We start from the raw sequence: 18,573 nt of genomic DNA on the forward strand, positions 1-18,573 counted from the left end.
AAATCTAAAAAAGGCATATTCGGCACAGGCTCTGGGAATCCCTAACAAGCAAAGCTATTTACTTTGTTTGTCCATGAGAAAGAAGGCTATATGACTTCCGGGTGCGGCAATGACCAGCTGAGTCGCACATTTCGGCAGCTCCCGGTGAAACGGACTTTTGGGCTCTTGATAGGAGCCCCAACGGCAATTTTGACGGCTAAAAACACTGTGCGGTAAACCAGAAGGGAATCCCCCCTGGATACGGATGAAAAAAGGAGGAGAAAGTGACCGGATTGCAGTGGATCCTTTCGAACAGCGGCAAGGAAGGCAAGCAAAAACCAAGATGGCGTCGGAAGGTGGCAGTTTAACATGGGGCCCTGAACAACAAGAGTTCTTGAAATGCTGTGTGGAAGAGCTCAAAAAGGAAATGAAGAAAGAGCTGTTGGCCCCGATACTACAGGCGATCGAAGGGCTAAAGGAGGAACAAAAGACCCAGGAGCGGGAGCTTCGGGTCGTGAAGGCAAAGGCAGCCGAGAATGTGGACAACATACAGGGCCTGGTGGTGAAGACGGAGACGCATGAGGCACATCAGAAACGATGTGTGGAAAGGTTGGAGGCACTGGAGAACAACGCAAGGAGGAACAACCTGAGGATTCTTGGTCTTCCTGAAGGTGCGGAGAGAGCGGACGTCAGGGCATATGTGAGCACGATGCTGCACTCGTTAATGGGAGCGGAGGCCCCGGCGGGTCCGTTGGAGGTGGAGGGAGCATACCGAGTGATGGCGCGAGGACAGAGAGCAGGAGAAATTCCCAGAGCCATAGTGGTGAGATTCCTCCGTTTTAGGGATAGAGAAATGGTCCTAAGATGGGCAAAGAAAACGCGGAGCAGTAAATGGGAGAACGCGGTGATCCGCGTTTATCAAGACTGGAGTGCGGAGGTGGCGAGAAGGAGGGCGAGCTTTAATCGGGCCAAGGCGGTGCTTCATTAAAAAGAAGATAAAATTTGGAATGCTGCAACCGGCAAGACTGTGGGTAACATATCGAGGGAGGCACCACTACTTTGAGACGGCAGATGAAGCGTGGACTTTTATTGTGGAAGAAAAACTGGAATGAGCGGGTTATTAAAAAGAACGTTTGAACAAAGTGGTGGGGCGAATGTGGGGGGCGAAGAGGGGGGTTAAAAAGGGGGGAAAGAGGAGTTTTATGTCCTGGGGGGGAGATTTGTTAGTGCTCTTTGGGGGGGTTTAAACTAATGCAGCAGGGGCATGGGAACCTGGATTGTAGTTTTAGGGTAAGGGAGAATGAGAGTATAGAGGTCAGGAGCACAGATTTGACGTCGCACGAGGGGGCCAGTGTTCAGGTAGGTGGTTTGAAGTGTGTCTACTTCAATGCCAGGAGTATACGAAACAAGGTAGGGGAACTGGCAGCATGGGTTGGTACCTGGGACTTCGATGTTGTGGCCATTTCGGAGACATGGATAGAGCAGGGACAGGAATGGATGTTGCAGGTTCCGGGGTTTAGGTGTTTTAGTAAGCTCAGAGAAGGAGGCAAAAGAGGGGGAGGTGTGGCGCTGCTAGTCAAGAGCAGTATTACGGTGGCGGAGAGGATGCTAGATGGGGACTCTTCTTCCGAGGTAGTATGGGCTGAAGTTAGAAACAGGAAAGGAGAGGTCACCCTGTTGGGAGTTTTTTTATAGGCCTCCTAATAGTTCTAGGGATGTAGAGGAAAGGATGGCGAAGATGATTCTGGATAAGAGCGAAAGTAACAGGGTAGTTATTATGGGAGACTTTAACTTTCCAAATATTGACTGGAAAAGATATAGTTTGAGTACAATAGATGGGTCGTTTTTTGTACAGTGTGTGCAGGAGGGTTTCCTGAAACAATATGTTGACAGGCCAACAAGAGGCGAGGCCACATTGGATTTGGTTTTGGGTAATGAACCAGGCCAGGTGTTGGATTTGGAGGTAGGAGAGCACTTTGGGGACAGTGACCACAATTCGGTGACGTTTACGTTAATGATGGAAAGGGATAAGTATACACCACAGGGCAAGAGTTATAGCTGGGGGAAGGGCAATTATGATGCCATTAGACGTGACTTGGGGGGGGATAAGGTGGAGAAGTAGGCTGCAAGTGTTGGGCACACTGGATAAGTGGGGCTTGTTCTTGATAAGTATGTACCGGTCAGACAGGGAGGAAGGCGTCGAGCGAGGGAACCGTGGTTTACCAAGGAAGTGGAATCTCTTGTTAAGAGGAAGAAGGAGGCCTATGTGAAGATGAGGTGTGAAGTTTCGGTTGGGGCGATGGATAGTTACAAGGTAGCGAGGAAGGATCTAAAGAGAGAGCCAAGACGAGCAAGGAGGGGACATGAGAAGTATTTGGCAGGAAGGATCAAGGAAAACCCAAAAGCTTTCTATAGGCATGTCAGGAATAAGCGAATGACTAGGGAACGAGTAGGACCAGTCAAGGACAGGGATGGGAAATTGTGTGTGGAGTCTGAAGAGATAGGCGAGATACTAAATGAATATTTTTCGTCAGTATTCACTCAGGAAAAAGATAATGTTGTGGAGGAGAATGCTGAGCCCCAGGCTAATAGAATAGATGGCATTGAGGTACGTAGGGAAGAGGTGTTGGCAATTCTGGACAGGCTGAAAATAGATAAGTCCCCGGGACCTGATGGGATTTATCCTAGGATTCTCTGGGAGGCCAGGGAAGAGATTGCTGGACCTTTGGCTTTGATTTTTATATCATCATTGGCTACAGGAATAGTGCCAGAGGACTGGAGGACAGCAAATGTGGTCCCTTTGTTCAAAAAGGGGAGCAGAGACAACCCCGGCAACTATAGACCGGTGAGCCTCACGTCTGTAGTGGGTAAAGTCTTGGAGGGGATTATAAGAGACAAGATTTATAATCATCTAGATAGGAATAATATGATCAGGGATAGTCAGCATGGCTTTGTGAAGGGTAGGTCATGCCTCACAAACCTTATTGAGTTCTTTGAGAAGGTGACTGAACAGGTAGATGAGGGTAGAGTAGTTGATGTGGTGTATATGGATTTCAGCAAAGCGTTTGATAAGGTTCCCCACGGTAGGCTATTGCAAAAAATACGGAGACTGGGGATTGAGGGTGATTTAGAGATGTGGATCAGAAATTGGCTAGCTCAAAGACAGAGGGTGGTGGTTGATGGGAAATGTTCAGAATGGAGTACAGTCACAAGTGGAGTACCACAAGGATCTGTTCTGGGGCCGTTGCGGTTTGTCATTTTTATCAATGACCTAGAGGAAGGCGCAGAAGGGTGGGTGAGTAAATTTGCAGACGATACTAAAGTCGGTGGTGTTGTCGATAGTGTGGAAGGATGTAGCAGGTTACAGAGGGATATAGATAAGCTGCAGAGCTGGGCTGAGAGGTGGCAAATGGAGTTTAATATAGAGAAGTGTGAGGTGATTCACTTTGGAAGGAATAACAGGAATGCGGAATATTTGGCTAATGGTAAAGTTCTTGAAAGTGTGGATGAGCAGAGGGATCTAGGTGTCCATGTACATAGATCCCTGAAAGTTGCCACCCAGGTTGATAGGGTTGTGAAGAAGGCCTATGGAGTGTTGGCCTTTATTGGTAGAGGGATTGAGTTCCGGAGTCGGGAGGTCATGTTGCAGCTGTACAGAACTCTGGTACGGCCGCATTTGGAGTATTGCGTACAGTTAAGGTCACCGCATTATAGGAAGGACGTGGAGGCTTTGGAGCGGGTGCAGAGGAGATTTACCAGGATGTTGCCTGGTATGGAGGGAAAATCTTATGAGGAAAGGCTGATGGACTTGAGGTTGTTTTCGTTCGAGAGAAGAAGGTTAAGAGGAGACTTAATAGAGGCATACAAAATGATCAGGGGTTTGGATAGGGTTGACAGTGAGAGCCTTCTCCCGCGGATGGATATGGCTGGCACGAGGGGACATAGCCTTAAACTGAGGGGTAATAGATATAGGACAGAGGTCAGAGGTAGGTTCTTTACGCAAAGAGTAGTGAGGCCGTGGAATGCCCTACCTGCTACAGTAGTGAACTCGCCAACATTGTGGGCATTTAAAGGTTTATTGGATAAACATATGGATGATAATGGCATAGTGTAGGTTAGATGGCTTTTGTTTCGGTGCAACATCGTGGGCCGAAGGGCCTGTACTGCGCTGTATCGTTCTATGTTCTATGTACTAATCCTGCGATGTGGTAACTTTTCTCTCTTCCACAGGTGATGATGGGGGGGGGGGGGGGGGGGGGGGGGGGGAGGAGGGGAGGTGGAGGAGATGGGGCGTTGGCCATTGGGGGCGGTGCCAAGGGAGAAGCGCGGGCTTGGTTCCCGCGCTATGATAATCACGGCGGGAATAGAGAAGCAGGAAGGAGGGGGCGTCGCAAGGTGCGAGCAGAGGTCACGGGGGGGAAGCAGAGGTCGGCAAGAGTTTGCTGACTTCTGGGAGCAACATGGGGGGAGTAATTACGCTAGCGGGGGATCTAGCGGGGGGGGGGGGTGGGAGGGGGGAATTACTGGGTTGCTGCTGCTGGGGAGAGGGGGAGCTGGTATGGGAGGGGATGGGCACCGCCTGGGGGAGATACAGCTGCATGGGAACCGGGTGAGGAGCTGGAAAAAGGGGATGGCTAATCGACAAGGGGGGGGGGTAGGAAGCCCCCCAACCCGGCTGATCACGTGGAACGTGAGAGGGCTGAACGGGCCGATAAAGAGGGCACGGGTACTCGCACACCTTAAGAAACTTAAGGCAGATGTGGTTATGTTACAGGAAACGCACCTGAAACTGATAGACCAGGTTACGCTACGCAAAGGATGGGTGGGGCAGGTGTTCCATTCGGGGCTAGATGCGAAAAACAGGGGGGTGGCTCTATTCGTGGGGAAGCGGGTAATGTTCGAGGCAAAGACTATAGTGGCGGATAACGGGGGCAGATACGTGATGGTGAGTGGCAAACTACAGGGGGAGACGGTGGTTTTGGTAAACGTATATGCCCCGAACTGGGATGATGCCAATTTTGAGGCGGATGCTAGGACGCATTCCGGACCTAGAGATGGGAAAGCTGATAATGGGGGGACATTTTAATACGGTGTTGGAACCAGGGCTGGATAGGTCGAAGTCCAGGACTGGAAGGAGGCCGGCAGCAGCCAAGGTACTTAAAGATTTTATGGAGCAGATGGGAGGTGTAGACCCGTGGAGATTTAGCAGACCTAGGAGTAAGGAGTTCTCGTTTTTCTCCTATGTCCATAAAGTCTACTCGCGAATAGACTTTTTTGTGCTGGGAAGGGCGTTGATCCCGAAGGTGAGGGGAACGGAGTATACGGCTATAGCCATTTTGGATCACGCTCCACACTGGGTAGACTTGGAGATAGGGGAGGAAACAGGAGGGCGCCCACCCTGGAGAATGGACATAGGACTAATGGCAGATGAGGGTGTGTGTCTAAGGGTGATGGGGTGCATTGAAAAGTACTTGGAACTCAATGATAATGGGGAGGTCCAGGTGGGAGTGGTCTGGGAGGCGTTGAAGGCGGTGGTTAGAGGGGAGCTGATATCAATAAGGGCACATAAAGGGAAGCAGGAGAGTAAGGAACGGGAGCGGTTGCTGCAAGAACTTGTGAGGGTGGACAGACAATATGCGGAAGCACCGGAGGAGGGACTGTACAGGGAAAGGCAAAGGCTACATGGAGAATTTGACTTGCTGACTACGGGCACTGCAGAGGCACAATGGAGGAAGGCACAGGGTGTACAGTACGAATATGGGGAGAAGGCGAGCAGGTTGCTGGCACACCAATTGAGGAAAAGGGGAGCAGCGAGGGAAATAGGGGGAGTGAGGGATGAGGAAGGAGAGATGGAGCGGGGAGCGGAGAGAGTGAATGGAGTGTTCAAGACATTTTATAAAAAATTATATGAAGCTCAACCCCCAGATGGGAGGGAGAGAATGATGGGCTTCTTGGATCAGCTGGAATTTCCCAAGGTGGAAGAGCAGGAAAGGGTGGGACTGGGAGCACAGATCGAGGTAGAAGAAGTGGTGAAAGGAATTAGGAGCATGCAGGCGGGAAAGGCCCCGGGACCGGATGGATTCCCAGTTGAATTTTACAGGAAATATGTGGACTTGCTCGCCCCGGTATTGACGAGGACCTTTAATGAGGCAAAGGAAAGGGGACAACTGCCCCCGACTATGTCTGAAGCAACGATATCGCTTCTCTTAAAGAAGGAAAAGGATCCGCTACAATGCGGGTCCTGTAGACCTATTTCCCTCCTAAATGTAGATGCCAAGATCCTGGCCAAGGTAATGGCAATGAGAATAGAGGAATGTGTCCCGGGGGTGGTCCACGAGGACCAAACTGGGTTTGTGAAGGGGAGACAGCTGAACACGAATATACGGAGGCTGTTAGGGGTAATGATGATGGCCCCACCAGAGGGGGAAACGGAGATAGTAGTGGCGATGGATGCCGAGAAAGCATTTGATAGAGTGGAGGGGGATTATTTGTGGGAGGTGTTGAGGAGATTTGGTTTTGAAGAGGGGTATGTTAGATGGGTGCAGCTGTTGTATAGGGCCCCGATGGCGAGCGTGGTCACGAATGGACGGGGATCTGCATATTTTCGGCTCCATAGAGGGACAAGGCAGGGATGCCCTCTGTCCCCATTATTGTTTGCACTGGCGATTGAGCCCCTGGCGATAGCGTTGAGGGGTTCCAAGAAGTGGAGGGGAGTACTTAGAGGAGGAGAAGAACACCGGGTATCTTTGTATGCGGACGATTTGCTACTATACGTGGCAGACCCGGCGGAGGGGATGCCAGAAATAATGCGGATACTTGGGGAGTTTGGGGATTTTTCAGGGTATAAATTGAACATGGGGAAAAGTGAGTTGTTTGTGGTGCATCCAGGGGAGCAGAGTAGAGAAATAGAGGACCTACCATTGAGGAAGGTAACAAGGGACTTTCGTTACCTGGGGATCCAGATAGCCAAGAATTGGGGCACATTGCATAGGTTAAATTTAACGCGGTTGGTGGAACAAATGGAGGAGGATTTCAAGAGATGGGATATGGTATCCCTGTCACTGGCAGGGAGGGTGCAGGCAGTTAAGATGGTGGTCCTCCCGAGATTCCTCTTTGTGTTTCAGTGCCTCCCAGTGGTGATCACGAAGGCTTTTTTTTTTAATAAAAGGATTGAAAAGAGCATCATGGGTTGTGTGTGGGCCGGGAAGACCCCGAGAGTGAGGAAGGGATTCTTACAGCGTAGCAGGGATAGGGGGGGCTGGCACTACCGAGCCTAAGTGAGTATTATTGGGCAGCTAATATTTCAATGGTGAGTAAGTGGATGGGAGAGGAGGAGGGAGCGGCGTGGAAGAGATTAGAGAGGGCGTCCTGTAGGGGGACTAGCCTACAGGCTATGGTGACAGCCCCATTGCCGTTCTCACCGAGGAACTACACCACAAGCCCGGTGGTGGTGGCTACACTGAAGATTTGGGGACAGTGGAGACAGCATAGGGGAAAGACTGGAGCCTTGGGGGGGTCCCCGATAAGAAACAACCATAGGTTTGCCCCGGGGGGAATGGATGGGGGATATGGAATGTGGCAAAGAGCAGGAATAACGCAACTGAAAGATCTGTTTGTGGATGGGAAGTTCGCGAGTCTGGGAGCGCTGACCGAGAAATATGGGTTGCCCCAAGGGAATGCATTCAGGTATATGCAACTGAGGGCTTTTGCAAGGCAACAGGTGAGGGAATTCCCGCAGCTCCCGACACAAGAGGTGCAGGACAGAGTGATCTCAAAGACATGGGTGGGGGATGGTAAGGTGTCAGATATATATAGGGAAATGAGGGACGAAGGGGAGACTATGGTAGATGAACTAAAAGGGAAATGGGAAGAAGAGCTGGGGGAGGAGATCGAGGAGGGGCTGTGGGCAGATGCCCTAAGCAGGGTAAACTCATTGTCCTCGTGTGCCAGGCTAAGCCTGATTCAAATTAAGGTATTACACAGGGCGCATATGACTGGAGCACGGCTCAGTAAATTTTTTGGGGTGAAGGATAGGTGTGCGAGGTGCTCGAGAAGCCCAGCGAATCATACCCATATGTTTTGGTCATGCCCGGCACTACAGGGGTTTTGGATGGGGGTGACAAAGGTGCTTTCAAAAGTAGTGGGGGTCCGGGTCGAACCAAGCTGGGGGTTGGCTATATTTGGGGTTGCACAAGAGCCGGGAGTGCAGGAGGCGAGAGAGGCCGATGTTTTGGCCTTTGCGTCCCTAGTAGCCCGGCGCAGGATATTGTTAATGTGGAAAGAAGCCAGGCCCCCGGGGGTGGAGACCTGGATAAATGACATGGCAGGGTTTATAAAGCTAGAGCGGATTAAGTTCGTTCCAAGGGGGTCGGCTCAAGGGTTCACCTGGCGGTGGCAACCGTTCGTCGAATACCTCGCAGAAAGATAGATGGAATGGAAAAAAGAAGGCAGCAGCAGCAGCCCAGGATCGGGGGGGGGGGGGGGGAGGAACCAGAAGGACTCTCAGGGTTGTTAATATATACTGTATAATATGTATAGGTCGTTGCGACAGAATTATATATTGGACTGTTAAATTATATTTTTGGAGGGTGTTACTTGTGATAAGGCAGTTGCCAATTAGGGTTAGTTTTCATTTTTGTTATTTATTATTTATTCATTTTTTGTTTATAAAATTGTTATTTGTGTTGTTATAATATTGTGTAAAAGATGCACAATGTACTGTGTTGGTTGACCAAAAATTTTCAATAAAATATTTATATAAAAAAAAAGAAAGAAGGCTATATGACCGCAATACTGGCGCAAGAACATGGGGTTCAGCAGAGACCCATTGAGTACTATTCGGGAAAACTGGATGCAATAGCCCTCGGATGGGGAAGCTGCCTTCGAGTCATGGAAGCCATGCGTTGGACTGTGATGGCCACTCTGGATATGGTCCTGGTTTGTGCGGAGTCTGCACGTTCTCCCAGTGTCTGTGTGGGTTTCCTCCGGGTGCTCCGGTTTCCTCCCACAAGTCCCGAAAGACGTGCTTGTTAGGTGAATTGGACATTCTGAATTCTCCCTCTGTGTACCCAAAGAGGTGCGGAATGTGATGACTAGGGGGTTTTCCACAGTAACTTCATTGCAGTGTTTATGTACGCCTACTTGTGACAGTAATAAAGATTAATAAAAGCTTACCGTCAAGTCCCCCCACGCCATACACACTTCGCTGTCAATGAACAGAGTATCCCAGGTGACTGCAGCCAGATAGACAAGATGGATGGCGATCCTGGAAGTCCCCAATCTCCACATTGTCTGGGCTAGCCCAGCGAACCCATCATCTATGCTCCCGCTTCCTGAGGAGCAAGAGAGGGGGGGGGGGGGAAAGAGAGGGGAGAGGAGCATGACTGTCTGGAGATCTTGAACAAAATAGAGGAGTCGAGCTTGGCTGCAGAGGAACTATTGTACAAACCAGACCAGGATGTTGCCTGGTATGGAGGGAAAATCTTATGAGGAAAGGCTGATGGACTTGAGGTTGTTTTCGTTGGAGAGAAGAAGGTTAAGAGGAGACTTAATAGAGGCATACAAAATGATCAGGGGGTTGGATAGGGTGGACAGTGAGAGCCTTCTCCCGCGGATGGATATGGCTGGCACGAGGGGACATAGCTTTAAACTGAGGGGCAATAGATATAGGACAGAGGTCAGAGGTAGGTTCTTTACGCAAAGAGTAGTGAGGCCGTGGAATGCCCTACCTGCTAACATTGAGGGCATTTAAAAGTTTATTGGATAAACATATGGATGATAATGGCATAGTGTAGGTTAGATGGCTTTTGTTTCGGTGCAACATCGTGGGCCGAAGGGCCTGTACTGCGCTGTATTGTTCTATGTTCTATGTTCTATCCGGGTTACAGACGGCTCCTCCTTTGTTGACATTGGCATCCGAAAATCAGGATGGGCGGTCACAAGTCTACATAAAATTGTGGCAAAAGGTTGAGTTACGGGTCCTGATGGAGGAATGCCGGATAGCAAAAGACAGCTAACATCTGTACAGACTCAAGGTACAGCTTTGGAGTTGTTCATGACTTTGGCCAGTTACGCGGAGAAGAGGATTTCTCACTGTTCGAAACAGGAAAGAGGTATGAGACTTACTAGAAGCCATACAATTGCCCCACGAAGTTTCCATTTTGAAGTGTAAGGTCCATGCGAAGGAAAATACTACAGAAGCACAAGGAAATGTCCTAGCCAAGCAGGCAGCCAAAGAAGCCGCCTCACAATGCACTTCCCCGGAGGAACCAACACAAAGATGCAGACTGGGAGCAATCAGTCCAACTCGAGACCGACAGACAATGCAAGGCGACTGTTCGCAAGAGCAACAGTGGACATGGATTGAGCCAAAAATTAAGCATGTGATGAAGACACCTGGAGACAAAGAGGTACCGACAAGCCAGTCGCGCCACAAGCATTGATGCCCTTTTTAGCACAGTAGATCCACTCATGGGGCACTTGGCCCCGCATCAAATGACGGCATGGTTCCAGAAAGGCTGGTGGGATCGGGGATTCAAAAACACACCCAGTTGGTAGCAGACCGCTGTGTGATCCGCCAGAAAAATAACCCTTGACCCATCAAGGTAATCATAGACTCATAGATTTTACAGCGCAGAAGGAGGCCATTCGGCCCATCGAGTCTGTACCGGCCCTTGGAAAGAGCAGCCAATTTATGCCCACACCTCCAACCTGTGCCCGTAACCCAGTAACCCCACTTAACCTTTTTGGACACTAAGGGCAATTTAGCATGGCCAATCCACCTAACCTTCACATTTTTGGACTGTTGGAGGAAACCGGAGCACCCGGAGGAAGCCCATGCAGACACGTGGAGAACGTGCAGACTCTGCACAGACAGTGACCCAAGCCGGGAATCGAACCTGGGACCCTGGAGCTGTGAAGCAACTGTGCTAACCACTGTGCTACCGTAATGCCCCAACGGAGTCTCTCCTGCTGAATTATTCCAGGATTTGCAGGTCGACTTTCTCTCCCTCCCGCCATCCCTCCATGTCAAGGATACACTGACGTCCTTGTGATGGTCGACAAGTTCTCAAGATGGGTGGAAGATGTCTTAACTAGAAGGGCCACAGCCAATCATCTGGCCAAGGTCCTATGTAAGATTACATTCCCCGACCAGCATTGACCATGACCAGGGAACTCACTTTACAGGTGTTGTCTGCCAATAGATTACGAACCATTACCTGGGACTTGTCCTCATCACCCACAATTGTCAGGGCAAGTGGAACAAATGAACCAAACTCTTGACACAATTACTTGCCAAATATCATCAGGAACGAATACCGTGGCCCCAGGCACGACCAATAGTCCTGTGCAGTATTAGGGGAACTCCGAATACTACCTGATCGACGTAACTGCTGACATTGAGACATGGCAGTCAGTGGGTTATCTTTTGACCATTTTCTCGAGGTGGTACCAACTCACTTATGACCCCACAAATCGAATGTGCCACCATCTTGAGTCAGAGAGGATCCGTATGCCTAACTAGCAACCAGTCAGGGGAGAGAGAGGTAGGTCACAGTAATTGCATTCACAATTTTGACGTGAGCAAGGTAGCAAAATATATTCCATCACAAGAGCAAATTATCATTAAGGGAGGGTCAGAAGATGCCTCCCTATTAACAGGCCGTCACAATCTTACCAGCGGAAACAACTTCTCAGAGCGCTGATATGCCAAGGTGGTGGCCCGCTTCATCTCTCAAAATGGTACTTATTTTATCTCGAGACCATAGGGTCTATCCCTGGCTACCACGCTCTTGGACAGAATCTTGTTATTTGGGGTATGTTGTTCTCTTTATCCCTCATTATACCTCCCTCAGAGGACCGCCCACTGGCAGAGGATGGGATTTTTCTCCATCCTGATCCCTTGGTATGGGACCTCTAAACTGGCAAGGGAGTCCATTAACTTGAAAATGAAACGAAAATCACTTATTGTCACAAGTAGGCTACAAATGAAGTTACTGTGAAAAGCCCAGAGTCGCCACATTCCGGCGCCTGTTCGGGGAGGCTGGTACGGGAATTGAACCGTGCTGCTGGCCTGCCTTGGTCTGCTTTCAAAGCCAGCAATTTAGCCTAGCGCTAAACCAGCCCCTGCATCCATCTTGGCATCCATCCTGAAAAAGGGCAATGATACCTCTGAAGTCCTAATTGAAATAAATGCAGAAATGGTACCCATTTGTACCGAGGCCCTGCAGAGCCAAATGGATCTTGACTACGCTCTTGCTGAAAAGGGAGGAACTTGTGCTCTGATAGGGCCCCCGAGTGCTGCACCTATATCCCGGACAGTTCTGAGGAAATTACTAATTTGGCAGAGCACATCCAAAAGGAGATAGAAATACTCAAACCACCTCTATCCACCACCTTGTGGAATTGGCAACTGGATGGCTGGGCTCTTTGGGAACCTCATTAGTTCAAGACTTGATCTTATTCTTCATTATCATTCTTATTGTGCTGCTGTGAACTGAAGCCCCTCCTAAGGTTATGCCTCTCAAGACTTCCCGAGTCCCCTCTTGCCTAATAGGCATGCTTCCTATATTTAAAGGATTGTATCAGCTTGCCCCATTAAAGGCTGTTCCTAAACAAAGGGACCATCAAAGGCATCTGTGAATGTATCCCTCTGTTCTACTTTCTGCTTGCTTGCTCTTAGTGATTCATTATCTTTTAACCTTTAGAAGAACGGGCACTGTGGGGAAATATTAAATCTTCTAGTGACACATCGGCTTTTAAACCAAACTGCAAATGTGACAATATAAGCACAGCTGGCAGCAAGTCATAAATGCCTGACATAAAATGCAGAGGCCACTAAGCCAATTAGAAGCTAAGCAGTAGTCCACAAACTACAGACAGAAATTGCTGCTATAAAATAGATGGTGCGCCAATCAGGATTCACAACTCGGGATTACTAAGCTAATGGGGGGGGGGGGGGGTTACCAAAAGTGGACATGTTTAAGAAAGTTTCACCTTCAGTGCGGGGTGGGTTTTTCTTTGCTCCTTTGTTTTATTTTATATCTGAATTTGTACCAACTACGTTTTTCAATTAACTCAATCTAAACCTACCACCGGACTTCAACTCTTATTGGAAAATAAGAGATCCTACACAGGGAGAAAGTGCAAACTCCACACACAGACAGTTACCCAAGGTTGGAATTGAACCTGGGTCCCTGGCACGATGAGGCAACAGTTTTAACTACTGTGCCACTGTGTCGTCCCTGGTGAAACACAGGCAGCATAACTGGAGTCAAATGTTAACTGTATTTCTACAAGTACAATATACTGTACCACAGTAGAAGTTATTTTCTCTCCTTGCAGATATAGGCAGTGCATCTTTAGTGCACTGAATCATTCTCTCTGATCGGAAGGTTAAAACACACAATGGGCTGCTTAGAACACAGAAGTAGAAAACGTTGACTTACACTTGTTTCTCCAGTGGTGTGTTTGGATTTACTCTTTCTCCTATAATCTCACAGAACTCCAGACCCCCATTTTTAATCAGATCTGGGGGCGTCAGTTGCCTGCGTCTGTCACATAATGGAGAGGATTGTCTTTTCTCAATTCCATTGAACTGAGCTATAAGGAGGCAAGATGATAAAATAACCATACTTTAAAAACCATACTTTAAAATGTCTTCTCCTTTTCGCTTAGTCTTCTGCTGTGAAGACTAATGTAACATTCTTATTTAACCTCTCTGCCATTTCCTGGTTTGCCATTATTATTTCCCTAGTGCCATTCTAAGGGCTGCAGGTTCACTTTGGGTTCTCTCTTCCTTTCTATATACTTAAAGAATAGAATAGAATTTACAGTGCAGAAGGAGGCCATTCAGCCCATCGAGTCTGCACCGGCTCTTGGAAAGAGCAGTCAATTTAAGCCCACCCTATCCCCGTAACCCAGTAACCCCACCTAACCTTTTTGGACATTAAGGGCAATTTAGCATGGCCAATCCATATAACCTGCGCATCTTATGACTGTGGGAGGAAACCGGAGCTCCCGGAGGAAAACCCACGGGGAGAACGTGCAGACTCCGCACAGACGTTGATCCAAGCCGGGAATCGAACCTGGGGCCCTGGAGTTGTGAAGCAACTGTGCTACCGTGCTTCACAGGAAACCCTTCCTGTTTGTTTTTATATTACTTGCTAGTTTACCCAGAGTTTGTCTTCGCCCTCTTTTTTTTGTTTTTTAAAACTTTCCAAATTCTCTGGTTTACCACTAATCTTTGCCACATTTTATGGTTTTGTTTCAGGTTAATACTATCTGCAACTCCCTTGGTGAACCAGCGTCGATTTATTCCCTTTCTAGATTTCTTCTTCCTCACTGGGATATATTTTCTTTGAGAGTCATGAACTATTTTCATAAACATCTGCTTTTGTTGATCAACCATCTTTTTTGCCAAACTCCTTTCCTTGTCCACTCCAGCCAATACTGCCCTCATTCCGTTTGCAATTATTTTATTTAAGTTTAGCGCAGTTGTTTCTGACCCACGTTTTCACTTTCAAACTGAATGCCAAATTCTGCCATGTTATGGTCACTATTTCAGAGGAGCTCTTTTACTCGGATTGTTTATTAAACCTGCCTTATTACACATTACCAGACTGAAAATACCCTGATCCCTGGTTGGATCCACAACATATTGTTCCAGGAAATTGTTCTGAATATACTATGATTTCTTTCTCATGGCTAACTCTGCCAATTTGATTTTCCAAATTTATAAGAAGATTAAAGTCACTCATGATTAATGTATCGTCTTTTTTAAATTCCTTCATTGCCTCCTGATTTATTCTCCATCCTACAGTATGAATACAGTTTGGGGACCTATAGATTACTCTTTGTTTCCCTTGTTATTTTGCCCCTCCATCCATAATTTCAGATTCAAGATCATTTCTTGCTACTTCTTCCGTCTCGTTCTAACAAGACTAACCAACCGTCTTTTCCTTCCTGCCTGTCCTTCTAAAAAGTCAGAATATTTAGTTCCCAGCTTTGATGTCCTTGTAACCAGATCTCCGTAAAGGTTATATGTGACCTGCAGATGTGGTGTTTTTAGACTTCAGAAGGCTTTTGATAAGACATGACGTTATTCGGCAAAATTAAAGCACATGGGATGGGGTAATATTTTGGCATGGATCAAGAATCGGTTGACACATAGGAAGCAGAAAGTGGCAATAAATGGATCTTTTTCCGAGTTGCTGGCAGTGATTAGCAAGATACCGCAGGGACCAGTGCTTGGGCTGCAGCTGTTCAATATATATATATATAAAGTGATATGGCATTGAGATGGAGGATCAGCCACGATCATATTGAATGGCAGAGCAGAATCGAAGGGCCAGATAGCCTACTCATGCTCCTAGGTTTTATAAGATCATACCGATTAACTTTAATTTATGCCATTAATTCATTTGTTTTGGGCTGAATGCTTTACACAGTAAAGTAAAGAACCAGTAATTTTGCTTTTTTTGAAACCACTTTACCCCCTTTGGTCTGATTTGATGCTTTTTCTTAATGTTTGTACACTCTGTCCCTTCCTGTCACACTCTAGGTATCACTACCTAAATGGCAGAATTGTTGCTTTGCAAGCCTACGTATCCTCTCTCCAGAACCATCCTCCCTGTATTTAGTTTAAAACCCTCCCTATTTACCTAGATATGCAATTTGCAACAATTCTGGTCTCAGCATCCCAATGGTACAGCCCTCATTTCCCCTGTACTAATGTCAGTGTCCCATGAACTGAAGCCCACTCCTCCCACACCAGGTTTGGAGCCACATTTGCAGCTCTCAAATTTTATGTACTCTATGCCAATTAGCATGCAGCTCAGGTAATAATCTTGAGATTATAGCCTTGGAGGTTCTATTGTTGTAATTTAGTGCCTCAATCCTCAAACTCCCTCTGCAAAATTTATTTTCTTGTTTTGCCTGCTGGGACAAGTACCTACATGGACCACGTCAATGGGATCCTCCCGTTGTGACCGCAGAGGGAGCAGGTACCTCACAGCAGAACAGTCAAAGTAAGCCAGGGCCCTCCAGGCCTTCGCTCTCCAGATGGCTACCAAGGTCAAACAAAACAACAAAACAAAGTGGTCAGCTGGCTGCCTTCTCCACTACACTTCAGAGAAGTGCTAAATAAAAATTAATAAGGTCTGAATTTACAGGAGGTTGCATAGGTACACAATGATTGTTACACATATCACACTGCTGTAAACATAATTCTCTTGCACTTTTAATCGTGTTTGATGTGTTTTTTTTGATTTGTCCGTAAACTCATCCATCCCTTCCCCACTATCTTCCGAGTGAAAGCTCTTGCCTGCCAGATTGATGCATGTACAGGGAGTCAGGGCCCTTCTGAACCATGTGCAAGAAGTCTCCTGCATATGCTGAGCCTTTGCCTTTCTCGTCTGCCCCAAGGCCCAAATATTGGAAATTCTACACGCTGGGATTCCCCTTCAGTTGTACAGTGGAGCTGACATGCATCTCCACCCACCCCGATGCAACAATTCTTGAGATCTCTATCATGAAGCTCTGCATTGCTGTGAGCAGCAATGTGATAGTAACATTTAAAGTAGAGTCTAACACCTCCCCCACCGCACCTGCCCCCCCCCCCCCCGCCAAATAATAATTGACCGCCCCCAGGAAACACTTTTGAGCTCCCCATAAAACTTCTGCATCAACATCCGTTCCATCCAGGTAAATGTAGAGATACCGTTACTTCCTGGAAATCCCACCCCATAATGATAGACATGTCCCCCTCATCGCCGAACCGCAAATCCATGTCACATGCTGTAACCCTTCCAACAACCCTCTGCACTCATTCACTAAACATTGCTGCACCCCATCCTCCCGATTCCCACTGTTGTCTTTAACAGTCAACATCCCCTCCGACCATCTGTACCCTCAGTATGCCACCCCAGGAATCCACCACTAACCCCACTGACCCCTCCCTCTGAACCACTTTACTCTCTGCATCGCCCCATGCCTGTCCAGACCTGCGCACACAAGCTACACCGCTCACATTCCAACACAGCCCTTCCCAGCCCTCTGTTCTGAACCAGCTCACACATTGCATGATCCCTACTGAATCATTCCCCTACCATCCCAAATCTCTCCGCCCCATCTTGGCCTAACCCCACCCCACCTCTTCATTCCTGTCAATCCTATCTAATTTCCATCCCCTGCACCTACCACACCCCCAACCTCAGCACAGACCCTCGCCGACTAAAGGTACCAAGAACAGCAACTTCTTGGAGATGCTGCACAGTGAAGATTCACATGGTTAATGCTCCATCCACCCAATGCTGTATATTGTGTTCCAGGGTCTGGTCATTGGAGACCTCCATCTTCTCCTCATCTCTGAGCTGCCAGAGTCCTTCTTCAGATAAATGTTGACTTCCAGTGTTGGTCCCAACGTCTTCTGGACCAACATGATTTCTCACTTATGGAACGAGGTATGGCTGGGGGGGTGGGGTGGGGGCGCGGCAGTCCAATCGGGCCTTCACCTGCATCCCATTTGTGGGTTGCAAATTGGTTTCACACTAGCCTCTGATGGGAAACATGACCTGCCAAGGTGGGCAGAAGAGGAAAATCCGCTGTCATTTTATGCCAGCAGGAAGCCCAATTTTGAGCTCCAGCTGCATTAGTGCAGGAGGGAGAGCATCAGATTCCTGTGGCATTGGGATTGGTTTTGGGGCAGGTGGGGAAAAGCTGGATGGGTTACACCTTCACAAGATCTGGACTAATATCCTTGCAGACAGATATGCTAGTGCTGTTGGGGAGGGTTTAAACAAGCTTGTCAGGTTGCTCAAATTAGAAACAAATAAAGCTGCTGATAGCAAGTAGAAAAGTAGTAAGCAAAAGTCAAAGGCAGGCAAAACAAAGGCAAGCAAATGTTTAAAAGACAATGTTAGGAGTAATCTACCGGAATGCACGCAACATTCAGAACAAAATAGAAGATTTAAATTTAAATGATCTCATTTCTGTGGTTACAAGGTGCCCAAGACTGGGAACTGAATATCCATGGTAATAAACATTTTGGAAGGACAGGCAGAGAAAAAGTGCTGTGCTGATGTTAACAACAGTACATTAGATCGGAAGAACAAAATGTGGAATCTGTGTAGGTGCAGCTAAGAAACAGCAAGCAATAGAAAACATTGGTAGGAGTCCTTTATAGGCCGGCAAACAGTGGCGGAAGTGTGGGGCATAGCATTAAGTCAGGAGATTAGAGAAGAACGTAACATGGGTTATCAAAGTGACTTCAATCTGCATTTAAACTGGATAAATCTAATGAGCACTAATGCTGTGGAGAATGAGTTTTTGGAATGTGTAACTGATGGCTTTTTTGATTGGTATTAAGGGAAACTGACTAGAGAACAGGCTATTTTAAGTATGATCTAATGAGAAAGGTCCAATTAATAATATTGTTGTAAATAACATTTAGGGATAAGTAACCATAAATGAATGAAAGAGGGGTAGTTCAATCTGGAGCCAGGGTATTGAATTTGAGCAAGGTAAATTATGAAGGTTTGAGGGACTCCCACCTGAAGCCCCCCCAATAAGAGAGACCTCCACCAGAGACCCCCC

The 18,573-nt window shown here is 47.7% G+C and overlaps 1 protein-coding gene across 2 annotated transcripts in view; it reads right to left on the bottom strand.

Annotated features, from left to right (window-relative positions):
- Positions 1 to 18,573, bottom strand: part of LOC140429753 (SH2 domain-containing adapter protein B-like) — a 199,460-nt gene that overhangs the window by 61,220 nt on the left and 119,667 nt on the right. For both annotated transcript variants that reach the window (XM_072517125.1, XM_072517126.1), the window contains exon 4: positions 13,428 to 13,581. In XM_072517125.1, the coding sequence (XP_072373226.1) occupies positions 13,428 to 13,581 (154 nt within the window). The remainder of the gene's footprint in view (positions 1 to 13,427; positions 13,582 to 18,573) is intronic.

The sequence above is a fragment of the Scyliorhinus torazame genome, chromosome 9, assembly GCF_047496885.1.
Source record: "Scyliorhinus torazame isolate Kashiwa2021f chromosome 9, sScyTor2.1, whole genome shotgun sequence".
NCBI classification, from domain to species: domain Eukaryota; kingdom Metazoa; phylum Chordata; class Chondrichthyes; order Carcharhiniformes; family Scyliorhinidae; genus Scyliorhinus; species Scyliorhinus torazame.